The sequence below is a fragment of the Lineus longissimus genome, chromosome 3 (genome assembly GCF_910592395.1).
Source record: "Lineus longissimus chromosome 3, tnLinLong1.2, whole genome shotgun sequence".
NCBI lineage: Eukaryota > Metazoa > Nemertea > Pilidiophora > Heteronemertea > Lineidae > Lineus > Lineus longissimus.
The window spans coordinates 3520521-3546980 of NC_088310.1; the positions used below are offsets into that span (position 1 = coordinate 3520521).

Below are 26460 nucleotides of genomic sequence, written 5' to 3' on the forward strand. Positions count from 1 at the left end.
ATCCCATTCATTCATGCACTGTACAACTAAAACAAGTATGAGGAACAAATCACTGAAATGAGAAACATTCATGAAATTTCATTAGCCTTATTAATAAGTTTAGAAATTCAATTCGATTTGTAAGCAAATGATATCTAAAAACTGCATAAAACATGCATTCGAGAATGATTGTTAAGGTTATAGCCAGGTAGATCACCTTCCATGACCAGGTCAACAATTTTCCACCATGTTCAATGAAATGTATTGATTTTATGACTTTAATTCTTCTTTTTTTTGCAGGAAATATGGAAACTTGCACGACTCATGATCAAAAAAGGAGGACCAGCTTTTTGCCGTAAATACCAAAACACCTTAAAAATGCCAGTACACAAAATTCAACATCCTTTAGAACATCAAATCACATTTTGATAAAGCATAATATCATGGAAAACCTAAGAATCAAAACAATCTATGAAATATGATGAAATCTTATTCATTCCTAGACCCCTTCCTTCAAAGCTAAACTTTAATCAGCAACACAAAATAAAGTTCTGTTTCAAAAATGTTCTTATAAGATTTACATCAGGTTGCGTTTTCTGAGCCCCCTTAGTGGCCTTTTTTTCCTCCATTGTTTTCCTCTGGAAATCAAGAATTACATCAACGCTTATTGAGCCAAAATGAAACACTACAAATTTCTGGGATTTAAAATTCTACTCGCGCATGCTGTCAAGAAAAGGTGAGAATGAAGCCTGGAAATACAAGATACTTAATTTGTAACATATAAGAGGGAAACCTTTTCCATGAGTCAATGAATGTAACCAGTATATCAGTGTTTCCATGTTACCAATGTTCCCAGGAAAAGCTGCTCCTCAGCAGTTGACTGACAAAACATCCAAATTTATTCTAAACAATAATGAATACTCACATGGGTCTGTTGTCTGGTGCAAGATCATGCCGTGCTGGCGCACGCCTCAGATTAGGCCTATATAACAATGATTTCTCACTTGATTTCACCTCGGGAAACACACAACATACCACATGCATCTATGTCTAATGACACTATCTAAATTCATTCAGTCAGGTGATGCACAATATGCCCTGTCCACTGAGTAAGGATCTCCTAAAGGCTGCTTTTAAGAAATCCACAGCCAACTTTGAAATGTTACGTTGAGAGTTGAGCTTAGCCTCAACTACGGCATTATTAACTCTATAACAATGTTCGATGATTGTAATGTAATGTATAGAAGAAATCCAAGACCCCACAGGAAACCTGCAGTGTAAAAAAGAGTAGTGCTCTCTGTGGGAGTTGAACCCATAACTCGGAGGTGACAGGTGCTGAAGTTGATTTTGAACATCCTTCTTATCGCTGTGCCATTTGGCCAGACTATTTACAGTGAAGTCATGGAGAGCAAAAAGTGATTTATAGAAAGCTCCTGCCGACATGACAACATGCATTCCTAGACGTGCAGGTTCAGTTTGACCACTGAACCAACCAGGCAACTTGCAATGTTGAAGAGGATGACAGAAACATTTAATGATTTCATAACACTTCTCTTGACGACTGGAAATCAAGTTTCGAAGTCATTCAATTATAGTATACCATCACACAAGTGCATCCCTATGTTACATGGGTCGGTCACCAGACCCTTCCAAGCTCTGAAGGCAAGTCAGTTCATCAGAATGACTTGTTGCCTTCGATTTACCCTACCTTTAACTTGCGCTAAAAGTTCATAGGTAAATAGATTAATAACTGTGTGGAGTGGGCGGCCAATTTCAAAGTGTTATTTGAACATGCTCAGAAGAAAAAATTACTAAATTATTTCATAACACAATTCACAATGTGAACTACCTGTTCATGGCATTTTATCATTTAACATTTTGAATAAAAGAGAGTAGTTTATTTTGAATCCTAAATGTGCCCAACTTGGAAAACGACTCAGATTTCGTATCCAAAAACACTAAAAGTTTAAACATATAAAAATGGTTTTGTGGAAAATGTAAACCCTGAGTATGGAAAACTTCAAGAAAGTACAACAGTTTAAGTACTAGAAGTCTACAAAACAGTTAAACATTCACCTGCAGGTGTAAAAGTGAATATACCATCTACGATTATGTGGACATAAGGTCAGAATAGACAAATACTTTACCTGGACATCCGTCATTCCACATTCCTCATCCAAATGTCTGTAAACAGAAAATAATGAGAATTTAGACAAATTCATCACCAACAATCTGAAATGCCAGATTTTGGTTTGTTTCCACTCTGCTACCAGCATGGCCAAGGGGTGTTCTCTTCTCATTGCTACCACTTGAGAGGTAGAAGTTGCCCAGCCAAATACATACATTGATAAGATGGGTTCACATTTTCACAGCATCACATGTTACGCTTTAAATTTGCGCGTAATTTGAAGAATGAACAATTCATATCAACAGGTCAGACCAACAACCTTGCTCCAGCCTGTAACAGGAACAGACCTCCTACAGCCTTGCCTGAATAATCCTTAAACAACCTTATGTGGCCATACTTGCAAGTTTGAGACCCCCCCCAGCCCCCCCCCCCCCCCCCCCCCCACCTTGCATCATTATAATGACAAGATTGCAAGTTCACAGTTGGCAAGATACAAACCGGTAACTTACTGTCCTCTCAACAGCTCAGATATCACCAGGTTTGAAACAAATTTGGGAAGGTCATGCTATTGTACAATGCATTAGGGAAAAGAGAAGCTTTCACAACAGCCATGTCGTTGCCAGGTATCTGACTTAAGTCTATTCATTGGGTCGGAGAAAGATGTCGATACTGATAATTGGAAATTCACAAAGTGAGGCTGCATTAAGCTGCCAAATTTATAATACATGATATTTTTATTTGATGCAAGTATTAATGTGCATCTTACAGGCACACCCTCCCTCTTAAAGGCATGACCCCTCTTCATTCTGGTACCAATTCTTAAGTGTTAAAGATCAATACGTTATCACTATCAAGTGCCAAAACAATTGTCAGGGCAGTTTCACCTGCAATGGGAACCACCCCCATGTATCATGCTCAATTTTTATCACTTCAAGTATTGGAAAGGTTGTCAAAAAGTCTTCATAAACATTCAACAAGGCAAAGGGTGGTGATGCATATATCTACTCTGGAGAGGGGAGGATAAAAGAGACCAACAGCACAAGTAGATTCTTGCATCACAAGAATGCATTATTATACAGGGTGTCCGAATGAGAATGCACTGCCCAATTTTGAAACTGCATAGGTTTTAGCATAATGGATTAGCCCTAACCTGTAGGAAGTCAATGCCCACTCCAATGAGCTGAAAAACAATCACCACTTTTTGAAGTTAATCTATCTTTGGAATATTGTACATACCTAGAAGCAGTTATTCACCATTATTCCTACCCTGTTCCCAGTTACATACATGATCTTCTCAATTCCCTATCAGAAATGTTTAAAAATATTACTCACGCTGATTCATTCGGCTTTTCAGAGAAGATACGAAGGATAAACTCTGCTGGCTTGTCCTTGTCGAAGGTTGATGGGATGATGACATAGTTGCCTGGGGGGAGCTTGTGACGGCCACAGATCTCACGCATGTTGACGAACGTGTAGGATTTGGCAAAGGAAGCATGCGTCTTGAAGAAATGTTGATCAAGGGGTGCTGCAGCCTCGCTATCAGTTACCTACAGTAGAACCAGTACATAGTACAAGGAGGAGAAAATAATGAGCTCAAATTCTTCTCTTCTTGCCATGCAACTACTCCACAAAATCATACTTCTGCGGGCGACGAAAAGGATTAAGATGTACATGTATTACATAGTATTCATTCGCCTCAGCACCACCTAGGAAACTGGACAGAATGTCAGTCATGAAAATGGAAATCCAAAACTTCCCAAATTTCCTGTTCTATCAATTAACGGCATGGGTGAGCTTCATTCCTGCCATCGCAGCAAATCTTTGGTAGACAACATAATTAATGGTAAGGATGTACCTTATAGATTGCATAACCAATGGTATGTACGTCTCCACCCTCACTACGTTTCTTCCTCATGTTCTTCTGCATCAAACCCACAATGATTGTTCCCATTTCTTCATCATCGTCCTCGTCGGCATCAACCACCTTGACGTGGATCTGAGGGTTGGTGTGGAACGTGTCTGAAAGGAAATAGATGCAACTTGAAAAGGCGCCAATGTGAAAATGAAAAGGCCACTGGGGAACGGGCGGGCATTCATGGTCTATAACGTCACAGTGAACATGATAATATCATTGACTATAATCAGGGTGAAATGTAGTTACATGTAAAAGGTTTTGTGTTCATAGTCTGTAATCAATAATAACCCTGGAAAATAGCTTCCCCAGCCGACCAGTACCAAACATGTTCCTGGTTCAAGTGAGGCAGGTTAGGTAGGTTAGACCTACCTGGACTTTGATACGAGAAGTGGAGATTGTACCAGGGATGTCATGACTGCTAGTTATTAGATTCAAGCCATTAGACTGCCTACCTATATTGTTGCGGCAGCCGCCAGCCGTAGCCCTCTTAACCCAGGCCTTGCTTTCCACACAGGCTTCCCATCGGCGCTTGCTCTTGCCACTGAGGGAGCCCTGCTCTCCAGACATGCTGTCAGGACCAAGGTTACAGATCTCCAGCTTGCTGTACTGCGTGATAAAGTCCTGGAAAGACATCCTGGAAGGAAAATGATAAATGATAGCTATGAATGGCAGCTTCACTAATTGATCATAGAGCAACACATGGGAGAGCAAAGGTCAAAGCAGTGACCAAATCACAATCAGTTTACCACTTCGAGACCACACCTCAATCACTTTACCACTCTGTAACCAAACTGCAATCAGTGAATCAGTTTACCACTTTGCAACTAATTCGGGATCAGTTTACCACTTTGAGGCCACATCGGGATCACTTTACCACTTATCACACTTTCTAGGCCACTTACCAGAATTCACCGTCATCGTCTTTTGAGATGTCCAATGTCTTCGTCTCAGATGCAGTCAAATTCTTCAACTCATTTGAGCTGAAACAAGAGGAATGGATAAATAACTATGCATAGCGGGGGCGTGTCCTGGTTTCTGAGAAAGTGACTGCAATTCAACCAATCTGCAGCTGCTTGCCAACAACAATCATCAAATTGCCATGGCTCTGTTGTAGGTTGCAGCAAAAAAAGTCGGCATTTTCACAGCATTTTAACCTACTTGTCACTCCAAGGGCCAAGCCATTCCGCCGAGTTTCCCCAGGGGTTGCGGACACGCACAAGCTGCACCTGACCATATTTCCTTGTCTTGACATCACGGACACCTGTCAAACTGTAGGCATGACCCATGATCAGGCCATTATCAAGTTTGCCCTCGATCGCACCACCAGGCTGGAAAAAACATCAATAATACAGTGGAACAGACACAGCTCGTGTTGTAATGGGGTATTTGCTAATTGAATCCCCAAGTGGGTGCAGTCGTTCGTATACCTTTTCAGGGCTCATCAGTCCTTGAAGAGAAGATGTTTTCCTTAGAACTTGTTTGCGAAAGCAACTGTCTCTAAAATTCTTAGTATTGGTCCGATTTCAAAATTTCAAAGTTCTACAGGGAGCTGAGGCATAGACATTTAGCGTCTTTCTCATCCATTTTAGGACAAGAGACAACAGAAACGCTGGTATTAATTTTGCTTACTGGTGTATCAATTGAGCATCCCATAAGAGAGCACCTCTCATCAGCCTTCTTCATGATGCTGAACATATTCGCCGGAGTCTTGTCCCTCAGGTTGAATATTTCAGTCACACCACCGGTGAAATCCTCCATAGCCTCACTGGTCTGACCACCCTTCAGGTTCTCAAAACAACCAGTCAACCTGGACAAGATAAAAGTTGGTTTGGTCAATACCATTTTATTCTGCTTTTGTTCTTATCTCGATGAACTGTAGAACCTCTATATCTTAAGAATACCAAAGTGACAGAAAAGTGCTTGGGGGCCTTTCGTACTCAATTCCTCAGCATGTTTCACTCCCCAGTGAGATCAGCAGCTTGTCCTGACATAACTACAAACTAAGGTGAACGTACAGGATTAGTATCTCACTCCAAGTCTGATATGGAGAGCCACCAATGTCAGCCCTGTAATATACACTTTTCTTGCATTTGTCTTACATTCTTTTTCTTTTTTTTTAGTATATATTTTATCAAGTGATGGTCTTACTTGGCATAAGCCTTCTCAAGGAGGGCGCTCCAGAATTCATTGCAGTCAGCTGAGTGCATGTAGATGAGGCGACCATTGAATGTTGGCAACCTATCATCAACAAGGACATCGACCCAATGTCCGTACTGCCAGAAACGGAAGCGGATGCAACCGGTACTGAAGTCCTGGTGCGGAGGAATCACCTGGTGGAGGAGCTCTTTATGGAGAGAGAGCGACGCTACGGCGGCCAGCAGCCAGCAATCACCTGAAAAGGGTAAAAGTTAAAATCTTCAAATTTTCTTTTTTCAGATGACAACGCTTGAAAGAAAAACATGGAAATTCATGAGTCCACTACAAGGTCTTCCTAACTTTGAGTTTTGGAAGCTTCACAGAACCAATTATTGCAAAAATGCCGGCCTAGACGCAATAAAGATTTTTGGCTGGAGCCAAAGCCACTGAAGACAAAGCTGTGGGGAGCACTTGAATGAAGACTTGCAGCAAACAGCCAATTCTGTCCCCGCACATGACCTGTTGATATCTGGGTCACAAAAGGCATGCAGTTTCCCTTTCACTTACCAAGGATACCCTGCTGCACATCAAAACGACTTGCTCCGCCAACGAACAGCTCTGGTTTCATATTAGGGGGAACAATTTCCTACAAGAAGAAAATCAAGAGAAACATTGTTTGTGAAAGTACAAATTGAGAAACAGGCATTTCAATTTTATCACCACAAACGTCACACGCACACATTTTTCACACTTCAGCAAAGGCTGACTTGATAAGTTATTCACAACAACAACAGATGGAAGCACTAGATATTCATGTTTGGTGCAAAAGAGTTCTTTTTTGTCATCTGTCTACAAGATCTATTTTCTTTGCATGTACAGTGGAAAGTGCCTTTGAAAAAGTGGAGACCAGCATTCATCCACTGTGCCAAAAGTCTGCAAATCTAATTCACAAGTGTCTTCTTACTAAAAAGGGTCAAATCATTTCTTCATTTAAGAAAAGCGACATGCCACAAAAGCATATCGCAAAAAAACTCCCACAGTGTTTAAAGGATATTGATCAAGTGATCATTAGTGGATAACTCACTTATATCGATAAACTGCTAGAAATAGCCCATTAAGCGCCAACTGCGATGTAAATGGTATACGTTTATCAGGAAGAAGTGGGCCATTGTTTTGCCCACGAAACATGATGATAGGTTATAAAGACTGTTTATATATTTATGCCTCATTTTTCTTACCAAAAAAAAACTAATTTTGTACTCGTGGAAAATTGGAATAACATGTAATCAATAGTTCTAGATGCACAATGTTAAACGGTAATGTTTGCCATCATTTTATTTTGGGATTTACACGATTTGGCATACAAACATAATATTTGCTCGATTTCAATTCTATCGGCTATTGCATTAACCATCAAATGAAAGGAAACGTGAAATTCAGTCAACCATGAAGTGAAAAGGTGCAAATTCAAAGTTTGATACCACCATCAAGAAGAGAAAAAACTTATTGCCGCCAAAGTGATGTAATTTTCAGGGGTAGATACTGGCTCGTGACTTGTCATCTAGGGTCATCATTCGTTTTTAACACTCGGTCAAGTCAATGTCAATACCCATCAATAAATATTATATATTTAAAAGCCATATTCTCACGATGTTAGAAAACAACAACCTGCAAATCAATTTGCTCCAATAACTATCTTTTTTATGAGAGAAGTCTCCTTTGATCTTTGCCGTGTATCTAACTAGGCCTAATCGGCAGCTCTTTTGATCATGAATACTAATGTTATGTGTGCTAATTGCAGGAGCAGGCCTTTGTCGGCTTCAGACAAGCTGTTTCTTGTATGTAAGCTACTGCTTTGGTGGAAATGATTTGAGGAATTTTGATGAAAATTATGGTAAACTTTAGAAAGTCGATATCCACTAGGATTACCAATACCATGATAATATATCTGGTCTTTTGATCTACCGATATATCCTGTCTTCTGCATTCCCACCAAGGGAAGTATGTTGTTGACTCTGGCAAGACCTCAACGTCTAAAATGAGGTTGACGGCCTACTTGTGGCTGCTGTGGTATTCATGCCACAAAGATTTAAAGGGGAAAGAGACTGCCCTGTATTTGGGGTTGGACTCCTTGGGGTAAGATACCAAGAGTATGGCAGGCTGAGGGTGCATAAGGAAGCTCTTTAACCAACTCCCAGGGTTTTGTACATTTTGAAGAATTGCAGCTCAGGGCTGAGGGCTGCAATGCTGATCAAACATGACGAGCAAAGGGGTACCTGAATTGAGATGTCAAATCTTACTGGGTAAACAACAACGGTAGTTGGTTTATAGTCTTTTAAAGAAACTGTGAGGCTGTTGATTCACTGATATTTGCAGCAATCCAGGCGTACCTCAGCTCAGACGTGGGTCTGTTTTTATATCACACCAGTACAGGTATAGCCTTGAGCATCATCTGACTTGGTGAATACCAACATACAGAACTCTGTGAGTATTACTCACATCGTCTTTAAGGTAGGCTGTGGTGCAAGACATAACAGCAACGGAATGGCAGTGCAGGCAGCTGGCTCCTCTCTGTCATGACTGTACTATATATATAGTAGCAAGTATGGATTAATCTAAACTTGATAGTAGTCATACGCTAAACATTCTGTTCTCGCTAAATATGTCCAACTTTTCATTTCCAAGCTCACTGCATGGCGTTGGTTAGCCTTGTCCACATACAGAGACCTTTAGGACCTGTTGTTCAACACAAATTACATACTAAATTGATCTTATGAAACTTTTGACAAGAATTCATATCCAGCTGACGAGCATTCCAACTATCAATGTGCAAATAGCGTCAGGCTGTTGGTCTAGGGCATCTAATGAATCCAGGTACGCAAATTGACCAAGGTATGCTTAGCCAAACCGGACGTAAAAGCTCGAAATTTGTTCGAACTTCTGATGGTGCTGATTCTCAATGGAGTATTGCAAATAAAATGATTACAGGCTTTGCCTCTAACATATGTTTAAGAAAGCCATTCTGAGCTAATCCTACTCACACATTCAGTCGAGCTATGTCAGAGCATGAAAATACACTTATGTAAGATGTCGGAACCATGGGGTGGATGCCATGGCAAAGGAGGCAACTACACACCACATCACTCAGGATCGAATAGCCAACCTCTACAGATAAGCACAGGCAGTATAATTATGTTGGCATCTTCACCAGCCATACTTCCAACATTGATCAGCTCACCTGGATTGATTTATTACAGTCTGTCTGGACATGGATGCATGTTGAGGAAACATAATGATAATGGATAAATTCTTCTCATTTTCTGCACCAGTTTTGCCTGCAGTTTTGAATGATACATCAATATGCAGGGTAGCCCGCCCAGCAAGGCCAATGAGGGTCAGTGCTGTACTTGCCAGTTTGCAGTGGTATGTCCAACAACCAAGAAAATATCAGTGGGACGTATTTTAAGTTTAAGGGGAGACTATACGTTGGAGCCAGGTGGGTCTTACACATATTCAATAGCTGTGATATCTCACAATACATAGGCAGTTCCAGTCCTTGTAGATTGGCACTATTGCATTTTTGCCGCTTGTCCATCGGCATCTAGTCAAACTAGAACCAAGACATGGTCCGCACGGGCCGAGGCACACATCCCAGGACTGCGAAGGTGAAACAAAAGTCTTTGCATGATTGACGTTATTCAGGGAAAGGGTTAGTGAGGATAAGCTAAAGTGAAGCCTAAAATGCAAAAAAATCCTTATTGACAAAGTATTATTGATAGAACCGAGTACGATGGCCTTACACACAAGAACCCAAGCGGATAAGCAGTAGAATGATAATGAGTCCCACAAGGGTTGATGCAGAGGATGTTAGTATGATAGTACAAAGTGGGATGGGGCATGGAACAAGATCTGCATAGGAATCGATACGACCAATGCCAACAATTCCCATGATATAGATAAGAGAATGAATGCTCTTGCTATGATGAAGCTAAACAGCAGGAAATTGCTGCAGTTTGCAGTTCAGTCAAAATTTCAATGAAGACTGGCAGATCCACTGTATTATAGTCGACTGAGTTTCAAGGACACTGTGTTTCAAAGGAGCCTGTGCTCGTGTTTATAATCTAATGACACTGTGCTTTGCACTTTCTCGACACTCAGTGTTGACCACAACATCTCTACTCTGACACTGTGCTTGTGTTTACTTCGGCCACTGTGTTTGTGTTTAAACTGTTTTTGCGTATACGCTCGTACACTGTGTTTGGATATACTCTAGTACACTGTGCTGAGTTAGTTCGTAAGTTTTTGTAGAACCCTGGCCAAACCACTGAGCACATATCCACAGCTGTTCCTAACACAAATCAGTTGGAAAGTATGAGAGAAATATGATTGATCAATTGGTCTGTTGGAGAGCAAACTGTCAAGTTCACAGGGCCTGTGCCTGGGACAATGTACAAAGACTTGAGTGCATTCAGCTCCCCAAACCAAACTCAGAGGACAAAGAACTGCTCTAGGCCTACTGCTATTTTCAACTCTCATCAACATGGTTGAGGCTTGACTTGGTAGTGCCAGCCATTAATATATACTAGGGTATGAAAACCTCAATGAATTATGATGTTCACAACAAGCAGACATCTGTAGAAATTGTGTTATGTGTAGGCCCTACCTATAATCTGAATAGAGACTTCAAAAGCTGTTTGCAACATGCAAGAATGATCAATGTGATATCCATAGGAACCATGCAGAATACGCATAGACTTTCTTCTGATCAGGGAAATGGCCTATTAATGACAGACACTAGGTCACATCAGGGAGGGGGTACATATAAACCATCAATGGCTTTGCCATATATACTTTGTTAATCCTGCTGGTTGATTATAGGCCTTAGTGATAGTACCCATCAGTTGTCCCAATGAAAGTATTCAATAACTACTAGGAATGTAGATAAAAACAACATCATCAAACATGTCAAAATGGCCCAATTCATTTACAATCAGAATCAGAATGACGATTGAGCTACTTGTAGGCCTACATAAAGTAATTAACTGATGAGATCGGACTGGGATCGAAGTGAACTAAAGTCATGATAGTGGCCCAGACACAAGAGATTGTTGTAGCAGTGACCAGCGATAATTATCACTGCAGCACTGTGCAACAAAAAGATCACATGTCTTTGGGTAAAATCCGTAATCACTGGGTTTGATAATGCAAGTTACAATGATATATGATAATGTCGGATGAGAGATTCTATAACTGATAGCAAATAAAAAAATAAAACAATTATTGCAAGTCTGCATTGCTGCAAGTGAAAAACGCGAAATAAAAATGTCTTGGTTTACAGCTACTTCAGCACCTGTCTAGCCAAGACACAGATCCAGGCAATTCTGTTCACGTTTTCACATTGGTTTGTCTTCAAGCATGTCTGTCAAGAGAACCACTTCAATTGACCTGCATTGAAAACTAAGCATTATTATATTGAAAGCTGCCCTACATTTTTGTATTTTCGTATTTTCGTATTTATGCATAAACACTCATGTTGTTTTTTAAAACTGCAATGCAAAATCATTCACCCTCAAAGGCGCAGATCAATCTGATAGTGGTCTTGATACCAAATGAAATAACGGCAACGCATCAACTTTTTGTGAAGAAATTGGTTCTATTGTCTTGCCCCCAGACTGGGAGTTGACACAGTACCAACTTTAAAGGGGAGTGGTGCGGTGACCTATTTATTGTGTACTACTGCTGGTCATCACAAATTTCCACCTGTACATCCAGGGCTGGACTTGGAGTGGCATGGTACATGTAGGGTCAATATTGATAAAGTTGAGTAGTTGTGCAAATGTGGCCATGATTGTGTACTTAAGATATCACAGAGTCTGATAATGTTGTAGATATTCAAATCAGTTCAGTGTATCACTGAGCAAAATGACTTTGAAATCATCAGGGTCATGATAGCATCAGTATCCAAGAGGAAGCAGTGTCACTTTCTGAGCACCAGTTTGACCCAGGTTTTCATGGCAATCAAAAGATGTCCCCTCCAACTCCCACCCCACTCAATGGCATGTTACCTTCCCACTCAATGGCATGGAGTAATTTTACTATTAGTACAACTATCAATGATTGGAATCTAGGTTATCCTTTGTCATCTCAATCACATATCATTCACACCATTTTCTACAGTATTGTAAATGTTCCAAACTAGTGTAAAGGTTGGGTCAGGATGGGTTACTTTAGGCATATTAAAATGATATAGTGAGTCCAGCCCACATATCTCTTAAATCTAACAACACAGGAAAGAAATACTCAACAGACATACGCAAAAGTGTCAAGTCATTGTTCCTTGGCCTTTCGTAAGTTTATACTCAACTTCTAAAGAACCCTGTCAAAGGACTGACTCCACGACAGCATGCAGTGGTTTGCTATTTTTGCCTAAGAAGTGGAATCAGTCCTTAAAACTGGTGATTTTGACCAGATGAACAGACCCGATTAGATCCAATCAAATCCAATCAGATCTGATAGGATTGCCAACTTTTATGAACACAGTCTTGGAATATGGTACACCTGGTAGAAACAATACAGTGGGTAGATTCTCGAGATGCCAGAAAAGATGAACGCCATCGAAAACATCACCCTCACCAAAAAACAGCCATTCAATAGCCATGCAGATTTTATGAAGAAAAGGAAGCTAGTGTGGGAGAATCTACCTGAAATGCTTGCCTTGACCAATTTTCTCCATCATTTCAGCACTTCTTAATTTACATTCGCTATATTGACAGTGGGCGTAATGAATTTATGGGGCGGGAAGCACATAGATTGAAGAGAAGTGTGGAGAACCTAGACTGGCGGTGGAAAGTGTTCATGATGTTTACCAAAGGTTTATCCTGCCCAAGAGAGAAGCTGGTTTTACTTATATTTTATGAGAGGAATGCAACGAGACAACCTTATAAATTGAGATGCTCCTTTTTAGTTTTAGGGAGGGTTGACGGGCAATGCTGATATTGTAAGGTACTGTGACACGCAGTACAAAAAACCGCCAATCCATCATGCCAAAGGCAAAATTCATTAAAATAACTGAGTGTACCTTGGGTGGAACATGATGTTGGAGGTCAATATCAAATTGAATTGGCCAATTTGGCAAATAAACTGGGGCACATTGCGGAGGTACGTGTGGTAAAGGGTGGTTTATGGTTGAACATATTTGATGGCTGACAAGTGGATCGTCCTTTAATGGACACCTCTGACAGCAGGACACCCTCACTGTCAAGAACACTGACTTTGGCTTCAAATTAGTCATTCCCATTTTAAGCGGACCTTTGTGATCTGGAAACCTACATGTATAGTAAGGACAGGAATTGTCAGTACAGGGTAACCTTTCAACTGGCTCTCTCCCTCGTGTGCTGAAGCAAGAATTTCCAGTTAAACATAGTAAAAAGTACTTACAGACGGTCTCTTCCAGTCGAACTTCTTTGGTGGTGCACAACTATAGAAGAGCGTCAGGTCATCGGCGGGAAACTCACTATCCTCCCACTGCTCTCCTGTCTGCCGACATTTTGCGATGATCTCATCGTAGTTTTGGAGACCGGTCCAGCCTCGCTGAGCGAAGGCGGATGGTGATGGTGCGACTCTTGCTCTTGGTCTGCAATGAGAAGAATGTGACAATAGGTTAATCTTTGACCAAGTTGTTTGTTTTTTTATTAAGGCTGAACATAAGCGACTCTTTTAAAGGGGACATTTTAAAACATATTGCCATCACTCCGACTTTGTCAAGACTCTCTTCACTGTCTTGATGCCGGGGGGGGGGGGGGGGGGGGGGCAGAGAGGGTCTTATCTTGGTCTACTCTCTTATAAAATAGGAATGGAACTGTAAATTCTGTTTCTGCTAGTGCTAAAGACATGATAAACATCTAGGCCTACATGATTATGATCATGATGATACTGGACAGTCTACAGTTACTTCCGATTGTCAATTTCTCCAGCCATACCATCAGTCTCCAAGAGAGCAGGTTTTGTGAACAGTGTATTGCTAGATTATCTGGAGACAAAAAACAGATGTATGGCTAGAGAGACCAAAAGTCAGAGGCGACTGCGAGCTGTCCAGCATATCCTGCCTTGGCCCTCATACTTAGTCATAGATGTCCTGATAGGCTGAGGACCGCGACGCTGCTGCTGGTGTCCCCCAGCTTGGTGATGATGTGGGTTACCACCTTGGTGATGTGGGTCACCATGCCCATCAGTGGAATAGACCACCCGGCGAGTGTAGCCACCACTCTGACCGCCGTCATCCCCAAAACTATGATCATGACCTCCAGATTCCCCTCCTCCGTAAGAGGTGGTGTGGGTCTCCGTCTTACTGCCTCCAGGGCCAAAGGTGCGTGTTGTGCGTGTTGTGCGGGTATAAGACATTTCTGAACGTTGTCACAACCTGGCGTGGACTATCTCGAATAGATGATACTAAGCAGATACAGTGTTGCGTTGTCAATGCGTCAGTCTGATGCAGTTATCCAGAAAATACGGTAAACTGGATAGAAAATTCGGTTTAAATCCTATAGGGTGGTGTAACAGGCCCTAAATGCTGTAGAAATCCCGTAAGCGAACCTTTGCAGCCCAACCCCTTTCCACAACAAAACATATGCGGCGATCTGACCCAGATGGAGATTCCTAAGCCACAACGTAACAGGGTTTGCTATTGGCTGTTCCGATATGATAATTCGCGGCCCGATAATTCGGAATGAAAATGTTGAGATTTTGTCTCAATTTATCTCTATTTCTATTAAAGTCTAGGCTTATTCATATACAGACTGCAGTGATTTGCAGTCTGGAGAGCACTTATTGAACTGTAATCAATGATTACGCTTGAAGTGAACAGGTCTCAAGAAATATTGATCAGAGTTCCACGGAGACGGAAGCAGACGATAAAACGTGTGTCGTCTGCATGCTGTCCACTTCAAACTTCATTCATCAACTGGAAAAAATGGGGCTAATCTTCATTTTAGCAGGCTAGCCTACAGTAGGCCTATATAGCCTATATATATATATAGTTGGAGCAATTTTTAAAGTAGGCTAAATAGCAACCGATATTGTCAATTTGGAGCAGACATGGCACTGGCAGAAGAGCAAATCTTGCCAGGCCCACAGTCGCCATCTGCATTTTGATATAAAAACTAAACTGGTCTATACTTGACTGCTGATTGACCGCCAATGGCTGCACGCAGTTATTGGTGTTCTGAGCTTCTGCACTTAGCTACACTCCGGATGCAGTGGACCCGCCTCGTCCAACACCATAAGGAGATCCAATTAGGATGACGCAAGTTTACACTTAGCGAGCTGGCGATATGGGCGCGAGGGTCCGACAGCATCAGCACCGAAAAGGTCATATAGAAGTGTAAAACAGATATCATATTCCAGCACCGCCCACCTCACACTACTGTCACTGCGCCGGAGCGGCCTATGAGCATAGGCCACTGAACTTTTGGCGGGTTTTTTCCTCCGCAGCCTCCGCGCGTTGTCTGTAAGCTAAGCAATGTCAACGCATTGAGGATGACGATGGAGTATGTATGAGAAGTGTATATATTGACGAGAATTGGAGCAACGACCCATAAGTTCCAGTTTTTGTCTCAAGATGGGATATCGAGTTCAGATGTAACTTACAAGATGAAATGACGTGAGGGATTTGACATGACCAGTTCCACGCAGCCTCTCCCCTGCAAACGTTCGCGGCGGGGAGGCCAGGGGTTATTTGTCAGACCACTGTCAGACCGGCCAGAGCTGCTGGATAACATATCAAACTGAGCTTTGTCATACGTCATAAAGCACATTCCGCAACGATGTTCATCCACCTGTACCTTTTGTGTTACATATGATTGTAGGCCTACTCACTCACTCATTTTCAGGTGGTGTACGTATATCTTATGCAATTCTAAGCAAGCAAAGAAGATATCCCGATATCCTCTATACAACTCGTTCGATGGAAACAACCTATAATGAGGCCTACATTCATTAGATTCCGGCCTTATCGACGACCTCATCTCGTCAGGGTCACTGTATCAAAGGCCAATTAAGACATTTACGATAATGTGTAGGCCTAGGTTTTGCGTATCCGTCTCATTTCAGATATTGTATGTGCTTAGAGAAATCAACCTCTCAAGGTGTAAGGTAAATCCCCGGTAAACCTACTCAAGGATTCCCAGTCGATCACTTTCATTATCAAAGCCAGAGGATATCACATCACACCTACAATAAAAACGCATGGCTAATGTTGATATTTTTCAAGTTTAGCAGGTTTAATTAAGTTTTACAGGATACCCTTTACGTCTTCCTCTCCAATCAACACCTTTGGAACGAAACTTTTATAAACAGTCTCAAAGACTTTGAACAACTCAACCCAGGAACTGAAACCCATTACCATCGAGAACGTTACCAAGGAGACCGTTGCCATGGTTATGGACCTACCACTGTTTGATAGTCCATCAGCAGTGAGTATCATATGGTATCGGAAAGATTTATGAGCTGGTTCTGCTGGCGTACATCAATACGAGCCAATTCCGAAGCCAAGATTAAATGAATCTGATCGGAGTCATATCAGTGATTTCATAACCGAGTCCAAAGGGACCGGCCCAGTGGAGCTTTCGGAATTCCATTGGTGTTCGTCTCGTTTGGAATGTAAACCCGCTCATCATCGAAACTCATTGGTATAGCATCACATCACAGGACTGATACAAATAAAGCATCGGCGTATCATCCACGTTGAAAGCATTTCCAGGTTGTGGCCTTGACATAGATAGGCTGTCAAGTAAAAGAAGACCGATATCCATCGTATTGATGGTTTAACTCAAATCCTGAACGAAAACGAACAATAGTTTTTTAATAGCTCCGGCTATTGATCACAGTGGAATTCTGATCCCCTGTGTAAAAATCTTCCCTGCTCTGTGCTCTTGGAAAGATGCCCTCTCTTGTTAGTGGCTTTTGTCGACCTTGGAAGGGACCGAGTGGCGGAGTGTGCATGTGCCGTGGCAACCCTCACTCACTGAAACCCAGGAGATGTTTACAAAGTTGGTACCTTGCTCACTCAGCAGGTCGACGCGCCATGCAGTATTTTGATGGTGATAATGGGGGGTCAAGCGCAGGTCAAGATGCAACCTCACAATAAAAGGCACAAGACTAATCGATGATACGGCCATGCACTTTTGTGACATTTAGTGCAGTTATCGGTCATTGTATCCAGTTGAAAGACTTCTGACATTCCATCACAGAGCATCCGCTGACACACTTTCTGCTTTTCGAATATGAGAGTGTAGTTCTTCTCCCAACCAGAACCGGGACTTCAACGGGAAGCCGACAATGGTCGAGAGTTCGCCTGAGGACAAAGTAAACTAAACCAATTGGGTTGCAGCACCCAAGGTTCGACTTTGGTCCTTTCTGTCGCCCAAGAGTGGCTTATCAACAGGCCCCCCTCTCAAGGAGATAAGGGATCACGGAATGTAGATGGATGGCCAAACCTACACTGAGAGTGGCCATATTACCTTCATCATCGTATTATATCATGGAACTTGGAATGGTTCTTCATCCATAATCATTCGTGATGCAATAATGGTCTGCATAAAGCTAGATGTGGCAGATTTTTTACATGACTGTCAAATATGAAAGTGAAATAAGTGATACTGACAGTTACAACAAGTCTCCATGGTAATATAACCCGACAATAGCTCCATGTATAACATGATAAGGGATGGTGCTAATTCAGCGATGGCCCCATAATTGCTGATAAATAGTCTCGACTGGCAACATAGGTTGACAGCACTATATTATCAGTCTGCTGTATACGCCGGGTTAATAATAAATAACGTTATCGACTTTTGCGGCACTTGACATGTCATGGGCATAATATATATCCATCTGGTATTGCACTACACACAGACACTCTATTATTAACACACTGCTTCTATTATACATGAAAAAGTCAGTTTCATGATGTGTGTATGTTATCCTTTCCTGCATGACTAAAAGCTGTGCTTGAGTTGTACTCGGACAACAATATATTCACGTCGCGATCAGCTTCGGCAATTCCACCACACTTGTATGATGTCGCCTCGCCAACATCCAGGCGTTTCCTTTTAGCACACTTTAATTTAATTGGTGATATAAATTCCGATCAATTCGGTCACATCAGCTATTGTTACCTGGCTGTAATGGCTGTGGTGTAACGGACTATATCAAAGTAACAGTAGGCCTCGCCTACACTTGAATTTCTGCTGCAAAAGCCCTTGGCCTAGTTTTTTTCTTCTTCACACGTTTTGAACTTGTGCCATTATTCCATTTGACTATCAAATTCGACGGTTGAAGTACAATGCTGATACCATACTATGAGACTATAGCAAATACATGCAGCTGAAACCTGTCACCAATATGTGCAGTGTATCACTCCAGATTGTGTGTGTGGCATACCGTATATGAATGCTAATTAGCTACAAACCTTTAAATAATCTCATTTTGTCAAAGCGTACCTTGGCATGAAACAGCATGCATAATAACGTATTTATTAACAAATAGTATCTAGCAAATAGCATTACGTAACAGAGGCCAAAGGCTCATTTTATAAATGGCGTTTAATACCAGTTAATAGTGTTGTGCTATGCTGTGTGTATATTGCATGTATATGGTAACCGGCATGTAGGCCAGATGTGTTTCAATAAACCGCTGCGAACCCCTTATATATACCTACTTATGCAACGTCGAACCAGCCTTGTAAAATCCCCCGCCCGACCTCGTGCTCCGTCCGGAATACCGTCCCGACATTTTGCAACTTCAAAAGACAAAATTCCCTTAAGAATCCTTTCGTTCGAATACACACTCCTATTCCTGAATACACACCCACCCGACTCCAAGCTGCCCGATTGTGGTGAACAATGACGTCACAATCTGATGTAATATCGACCAACTGCTAAGAAGGGCTTTGGCTGGACCTGAGGGGTGTCTACAAAACCAAGACCCAAGACCCAAGACCCAAGACCCAAGACCTACAAAACCAAGACCCAAGACCCAAGATGTTGATGGGTCTTGGTTTTGTAGGTCTTGATTTTGTAGGTCTTGGGTCTTGGTTTTGTAGGTCTTGGTTTTGTAGACACCCGTGTGGGTGTCTACAAAACCAAGACCCAAGACCCAAGACCTACAAAACCAAGACCCAAGACCTACAAAACCAAGACCCATCAACATCTTGGGTCTTGGGTCTTGGTTTTATAGGTCTTGGGTCTTGGTTTTGTAGACACCCTGGACCTGGGAGTATATCAGGTCTCAGGGAGTGAAGAACAGATTGAACGTTGCGTAGATTGAGATGAGATAGTTCATTCTTATCGATTTCCATGCACATCATTAGCGCTCGCTGTGTGCTATTTCATGATTTATTTCTTTATCAACTTATATTTTATTGGTCTATTTAAGTGGCCTGGAGAGGTTTATTAGAGGTCGATCTACATGTACGTGAGCGTATGATTTTATTTGCGAGCTCACCTACGGAGTAGCAAAAGAGTCTTTCACCAGTACAGTCCTTCGCTGTGCGGCGGATAGGGTCGAGGTTACCTGGACTACACATAAAAAAAGCATCTCCAGTAACAGGGTCAGTCGTATGCTCCTCCGATCCCCATCGGTTATTAGTCAGAGTGCCCAGTAAAAGGCCCTGATCGTTCAAGATGCTAAAAAATAGGCATGCCACATTCCGCTGTTTAAGATCCCATATAATTCATACTCTCTTTTATCTCCATATATACAATAGGTTGAACAATTGCACCTCCCGGGGCTAAAGGCAGGAGCAGGGAGGGTTAAATTGGTCCGCTTCGGGTGATTTATAATGCACAGTCACGGACTGTGTCGTGGTTTGATTCAACACAAGATGCGTGAATGGTTTTGACGTGAGATGGGGTGGGAGAGACCCCTAATGGCGACTGCGTGCGTGTAACTTTATCTTAGCCGCGAAGCTGCAGGTCTCAAGGTCGATGGAATTTCTACAACACGCTCCTTTAACTGGTTTTCCCTTACCAGCATTTAGCACTTACTATATACCTGAACAGGTGAGAATGAAAGCACTGTAGCAGCTTATTTCCTAAGGAATCCACTGAAGCCAGTCTCGGGCATTTCATTGTCCTATATTGACTATATTTTTTTCTTGTAGCCCAATCTTGATTGTACCATAGACCTGGATAGCGGTTCAGGGTCCGGCCGGCTGAGCTCAAGGTTACAGTAGGCTCCCCCCCCCCCCCCTGAGATCGTTTCGGATGTGTGTATATATATATGACCAGTGAAGCCTTCAGAGATAGAGAGGATGCTTTTTTTGCCTAATGGATGGAGACAAGCCTACCGGCGTATGTAGTTCATGTTGAAAAATAAGGACAAGCATGGCGACGACGGTTGTTTAATGATTCTGACAAGCCTGCCTACGATGGTAGTTCACGTTGGAACTGAGTAAAGAAATCATGCTGACAAGCCTGCCGGCGATGCTTGTTCATATAGAAACTGAGCTAGATCTGGTGATGACTGCAAGCCTAGTTCACGCTTTCTTGCCGTTCCAAACCGGCATTTCATGAGTCCTAACCTCAGACATAAGACACTGTATGTGGTACCTCATGGCCCTTATGACTGGGCAAGTGGAAAAGCCAAGCAACGGGGAACGTCCCGCACAAACACAACGAGATCAGCTATCAGGGCCGTAGCTAGCGAACATGCTTTTCACGCGCAGTTTTTGGCGGATTCTTAGACTGGCCGAGGACAAAAAAGTTGTTTTGCCCCCACCCTTGACCAAAAAGCTGGCTATGGGTCTGGCTATAATACCTTTTACTGTCAAGGATTATCAGTGAGTACCCGATTTAAGCTTATCAAGGAATATCAATTATTTACTGACTACACAAAACTGTTTTTTTCGCTATAGATTAGTATTATGAGATGTACATACCTGGACATTGTGCTTTGCTAGGTCCGATTAGCTCGGCTTCTTTTAGAGAAGTACACCTGAAGATGTTTGTGACCTTGGAGATAACGAAGCGGTCTAAACTCCCATTGAGCACACTGTGGAATTCGAGGCGCTCAACGATTTAAAGGCCTATGCCATGTGTAGATTATTTAAAATTTGTTATTGAATTTGAACACTTCAAATTGTGTAAACACGTCACTTTGTACCATGAAGAAAAGAATTGGAAACGAGGATCATTAATGAGGAAAATATCACACTTTTTAGGTTTTTCAGTTTTCGCCCCCTTGTGGCCAAGTCAAGAATAAAATCGGACCGGAATTCGATCTAAGAGGTCACCTTGCCTATATAGGTGTTCATATACCAAGTTTCAGGTTTGACACATGCCGATCTATTCCGTCGTTGCGTATCCATCCTTCACATTCACTGCCGGTAATACGAAAACTTGCCATGTGCTGATGGACGGACGAGGGACGACACGTGAGATTGTCAACAGCTCGGTGAGCTAAAAATAGTAACCTCAGAATCTCTGAGCAAGGAGAAAGGCTTTAGAAATCATGATTATTTTTCATCGAACCAGACCAGATCACAGCCGTGCGCGTTTACACGGCAGACCAATCTTGACCGATCCGGATCGATCTAGATTGTTTTGGTCCCGTGTAAACGGCAGTTACATCTACACTCGAAAGATGCTTCGGAAGAAGTTGGACAGTGGTTCTTGATATTCCGATCTTAACACCTTGTCTCCTATATTTCCACATCATACTCCGTTGAGATCGCAGTACTGTACATGAATAAAGGTGTTTCAGCACGTAAAATTCCCTTTTAAGTCCTCCATCTAAATCCCATCAAAAAAAAATTCTGAAAGAACAAAACTGAACGAAACTACAACTTACGTTGCCATCCCGAGGCAGCAAAGATCTTAACAGCTTGACAGCCAAAGGTTAAGTGAAGTTACCTTGGGCGAAAACAAAGGCTAGTAAAAAATAACTGATAAGTTTGATAGATAGTCGACAACAGCAGACCTAGCTAAACCCTGTCACTCGAGTTCAACCAAACCAGAGCTGAGGAAGTAATACATCATCTTCTCTGATAGACACAAGTTACTGTTCAACTGCATGTATATGCTAGAAATGGCTCCACCCCGTAACTTGAAACAACGAAGCATCATCTGCAACTTGTGCAAGATTTAGCAGCGAGGCGTTGTTAGTTTTACGGCGGCGATATCCGAAACAACATCTGACGCATATCATTTAGCGAAACAATACTAGTTTACACACAGCTTCTGCGATCGTCTGTATCCGACGGACAGAGCTCTCTCTCAAGAAAGTGCATACTTGATTATTAAATACATCTATATATACAGGTTGGCTACCCTTATTTCTAAGTTATCGTTCTCACAAGTTCTGAACAAGTTTGCTGAAGTGGTTTCTTGTTACAGCAAGGTATTCCATCATTAACGGAAAGTACATGCACCACGAAGTGTTGTTTACAATGTTATGGAGAACTTCTTGTCTTTATCCTCGAACTCTCAAGGCCGACATGCGTGTCGTAAACGGAGATTTCTTTCGCTTGAGAAAATTTTGAAAATTGCGGGAAAACGGCTTGAATGGGTGTCATCTCTTGCTCCGTGACGAAGGTTTTGAATTTCCCAGTATTTATATACGTTGTGATACACGCATGCTCATCAGAAGCGCTGTTGTTTTCTTTATTTTCCTAGTTTTTAGCACTGCAATTGTCAGTTGTTGTTCCATCTGTATATTTTCAACACTATCCGCTGATAATAACATTAACCAAATAAAAGCTGATAATAACATTAACCAAATAAAAGAGCGGCGGTGTGGAGCATAACTGAATTACGCCCGTATTATCAGTGCCACAATTGGCGGAGCTATTTATCAAAATGTTGTGCTGAACACAGTTATAGAAGTGGTACTTCCACTACAGAAAATTCCGGTGTGTGTCCGAGTTTTTTCTGATTCCACTATACAGGATCTCCGGGTTAAATAGGCCCGGAGCTTATAACACCGGGTTTATTAGACCCGGCGATCATCGGTGGGTTTCGCACCCAGTTCCAGTCCGGATAGGCACTGCTGTGGAATACCAATAACACCGGATATAATAGTTGTATAGATTCGGCGATAGGTGGCACGCCGATCGCTTAATACAAGAACGCAACGCACGGTGAACTGTAACTGTAACTGGAGAGCAAATTTCGGTATCGCCATCTGTCGCCGAGCTAATTAACCTTACATGCAAACCTGTAGTGGAACACGAACCAAGAAATATCCGGGTTAATTCATATCCGGAGAGCCTCCGGATCTATTAATACCGGGTTTAAAACCTGTAGTGAAAGTAAGACTATAGCCTACTTGTACTGTGAGCACTATATTACACACTACTATATTACTATATTACACCCACACTATATCTCACCCAGACTACTCCCGAGACAGTTATATTCGTCATCCTTTTGGTCTCTCCTCATGGTTTTTGTCAATAACCAAGGAGTCCAGTTAGACGATAACAACATAATCGGCAGGTTTCGCAACCCTTAGGACGGGAACGACGAAGTGTGAAGCATACAATGCATGTAATCGACGACCATATTTTTGTAGAGTTTCAAGCATGGATGAATTCACGTAGGGCTTGTTGACGACGTTCGTATCAAACATCGTTGCTGGTAAGGATTGCGATACCTTCCTAATCTTTCTCGCAACACGAAACCCATCCTCATGAAATCAGAGGTTAATGTTCGCTTCCCCTTTGCAGGGCCATCTGGACCCTCAATGTATTGACATTCCTCAGCTTGTAGACAACGCGCGTCAATATGGGCGAAGTGTAATACGGATCGAGGTGGATGCAATAGCGCTGGAAGTTCAGTATGGTGAAGAGCCGGAGAAGCAAACTTTTTTAACCCCCGATTTGCTCAGGATGCACGAACCCGGACAGAAACGATTCTGGCCTGCCGCGCTGAACAACAATGTTTATGACCTTGAGCAAACATAAGGGGAGCCAATACATAACAACATCAATGTTTAATCACGTGAAGCCACAAACGCTATTTTTACCGCCTCACAAGTACATGTCGACGATTAATCTTCGGCTGGTTGCACATACTCATGGTTATATTCCTGTCATTTTCGCCTTGAAGGTGGAGAAGTTTGAGAAGATTTGAGGTAAATAACGAGAGCCGGTGCTTACAGGTTCAACGTACTGAGAACGATGCATTCATCCAGTCTGGCTTGGCTAGGATGAAGAAGGATCCTTCCAATATCTTTGATATGCTCATGTACCATGTCCATGATCTTACAATATAATCGTTTCTTTTAATCTTGGACCTTTTTTCGAAGGTTTTACATATATGGTTTCTGATCCATGAATACCTTTGAAAATGAGAATGATACAAAATTTATGTATATATACGGAGTTATATAAGAGACAGTGGCCATCAGTCCTGAAAGGACATAAACAAGCATTTGGACATTGCAACCAGACCTATTCGGAAAAAATGGCCTGAGGTCGACACGTCACGTTGATGATGGACGACTGGGAATTCGCTTCTTTACCGGACAGCCTAACTGTACTGTCAGTGGAGTTGGCAATTACATACTAAAGTGGTACAGAGGCATTACAATGAACAAAAATACAGTAGCAACAAAGTTCAAAACTAGGGAAATGACGAGTAACAGTCTATCTAGAACCCTTGCCGAATGTTTCCAATCTGTCACCAACAGCCCTGGTTCCTCCTCCTGTTCATATTCTTCCTCCCTGATCGGTATCTGACGACAATCGAACGAGTTATCGAAAAGATCAGAGTTCGGGCGATCCAAGGTCAACTCAGAAGCCATTGGAGACCTTGACTTTGAGCCCGCAACTAATCGCAATGGCGGGCGTTGCTTGCTTGGCCGCCGTGAAGACACAATATACGATGTCCTGTAGTTGCTGTTCCGCTCCATACTATTGAATCCACTCCCAGGTCCGCTGTCGTAATCTAGAACTGAATCATTTGGTTTGGGGTTGATGGCGCCATTTTGCTTTGGTCTCTGCCGTGTCCCATCCTCCTGAATCCCTTGAGTTGCCTCATACACGTAAAGAGGGATGTCCATACGGAGTGTCCTAGCTATGAAGATGATGACGGAGTTTAGTTTCGCTGACTGGAGGTACGGGTTGCCGTGGTAGTAGACGTTGACAACGTAGACTGATAGCAGAATGGAGACCGTGTTCATCGCCATGAAGAACAGGAGATATGCCTCTACATGAAAAAGAAAAGAAATTCTCACCGCTCAGCTAGCTAAAAAAACATAGCGCGAACCTGACAGTGACGACTACTGCTTTTTGTTTTCGCCATCGCCCATGATGGTGGTCTGCTGAACAGCATTCGTCAGCAGGCGCGGGATGAGCACTTTCGTTTTTCGTGGTAAAATTAGTGGCTTTAAAACTTGCTGCTTGGCTTTCAGGTCAAGAGAAACAGAAATTACATTGCACTACTCACCCAGTATGCATATTTCCCTCGTGTGCGGCAGCCTGCCCGTCACGACCATCATGAAGACGGAGGATGTGACCAAGCTTGCCGTGCCGAGGCTGATCTTTTCCCCGCTCTCAGGGGGCATACAGAACATCGCCATCAGGAGACAGGACACCATCACGCACGGGGATAAGACATTTGCCAAGTAATACGCAATCTCTCGACGGACCTTGAGAAATATTGCTACTCTGGGGACAGCGACGGCGTCGTCGTACATAACAATCTGATCATACATCCGAACATCGCTGATATGCCATTCCATGTTCTTTACCAGTCTGTCCGTTGATATGTTCCTGTGGATGGCAGCAAGCGTCACGGCGTTCGCCCTCGACATGTAGGTCCAAAATGCGATTTCGCATTCTTGATGGTCGAAGGGGTACCAGCGTAACTTCATGACGCAGCGAGTCGTAAAGATGTTGGTGATGACCCAGTCCATGGTTCCGTCGTGTTTGTTGAGGATACGGAATGTTTCGACCATGCTGTAGTCTACCGTATCTTCCATACTGAAGAGAGAAAACGGGAAGGGGCCTCAATTAATGTCGCTGTGAACATTGCGATGTTAACTACTAGTAGTTCTGAAGAAGCAGCGTAGGCCTACAAAGCTTTTTGTAGTTCTAGACCCGGCCGGGAAATGTTTACATGCAAAAATACAAAGACCGGATTCGATGGCCTGTATCCGATGCAGTCCATTTCGTGATCAGCCTGGTTGTCCTTTCTCTCTGGCGAGACGAGGCCGGTCCACCGCGTCCGGAGTGCATGGCCCGGTGGCTACTATCAACATCTCAAATTTGCCCGTTCGAGGAACATCCTCGCTGTGTTTTGCC

General features: G+C 42.5%; 1 protein-coding gene across 6 annotated transcripts in view; it reads right to left on the reverse strand.

Annotated features, from left to right (window-relative positions):
* Nucleotides 1–22085, reverse strand: part of LOC135485403 (calpain-9-like) — a 37095-nt gene extending 15010 nt beyond the window's left edge. For 3 of the 6 annotated variants that reach the window (XM_064767392.1, XM_064767391.1, XM_064767390.1), the window contains exons 1-11: nucleotides 14278–14791; nucleotides 13596–13791; nucleotides 6726–6804; nucleotides 6171–6414; nucleotides 5652–5829; nucleotides 5181–5350; nucleotides 4925–5002; nucleotides 4475–4656; nucleotides 3963–4126; nucleotides 3440–3654; nucleotides 2127–2163 (exon numbers count right to left, since the gene is read on the reverse strand). In XM_064767392.1, the coding sequence (XP_064623462.1) occupies nucleotides 2127–2163; nucleotides 3440–3654; nucleotides 3963–4126; nucleotides 4475–4656; nucleotides 4925–5002; nucleotides 5181–5350; nucleotides 5652–5829; nucleotides 6171–6414; nucleotides 6726–6804; nucleotides 13596–13791; nucleotides 14278–14558 (1824 nt within the window). In that variant the 5' untranslated portion in view covers nucleotides 14559–14791. Of the gene's footprint in view, nucleotides 1–2126; nucleotides 2164–3439; nucleotides 3655–3962; nucleotides 4127–4474; nucleotides 4657–4924; nucleotides 5003–5180; nucleotides 5351–5651; nucleotides 5830–6170; nucleotides 6415–6725; nucleotides 6805–13595; nucleotides 13792–14277; nucleotides 14792–18873; nucleotides 19047–21093; nucleotides 21163–22004 lie in introns of those variants that run through there. The other 3 variants (XM_064767395.1, XM_064767394.1, XM_064767393.1) reach the window with 3 other exon arrangements.
* Nucleotides 22086–26460: the final 4375 nt, after the last annotated feature.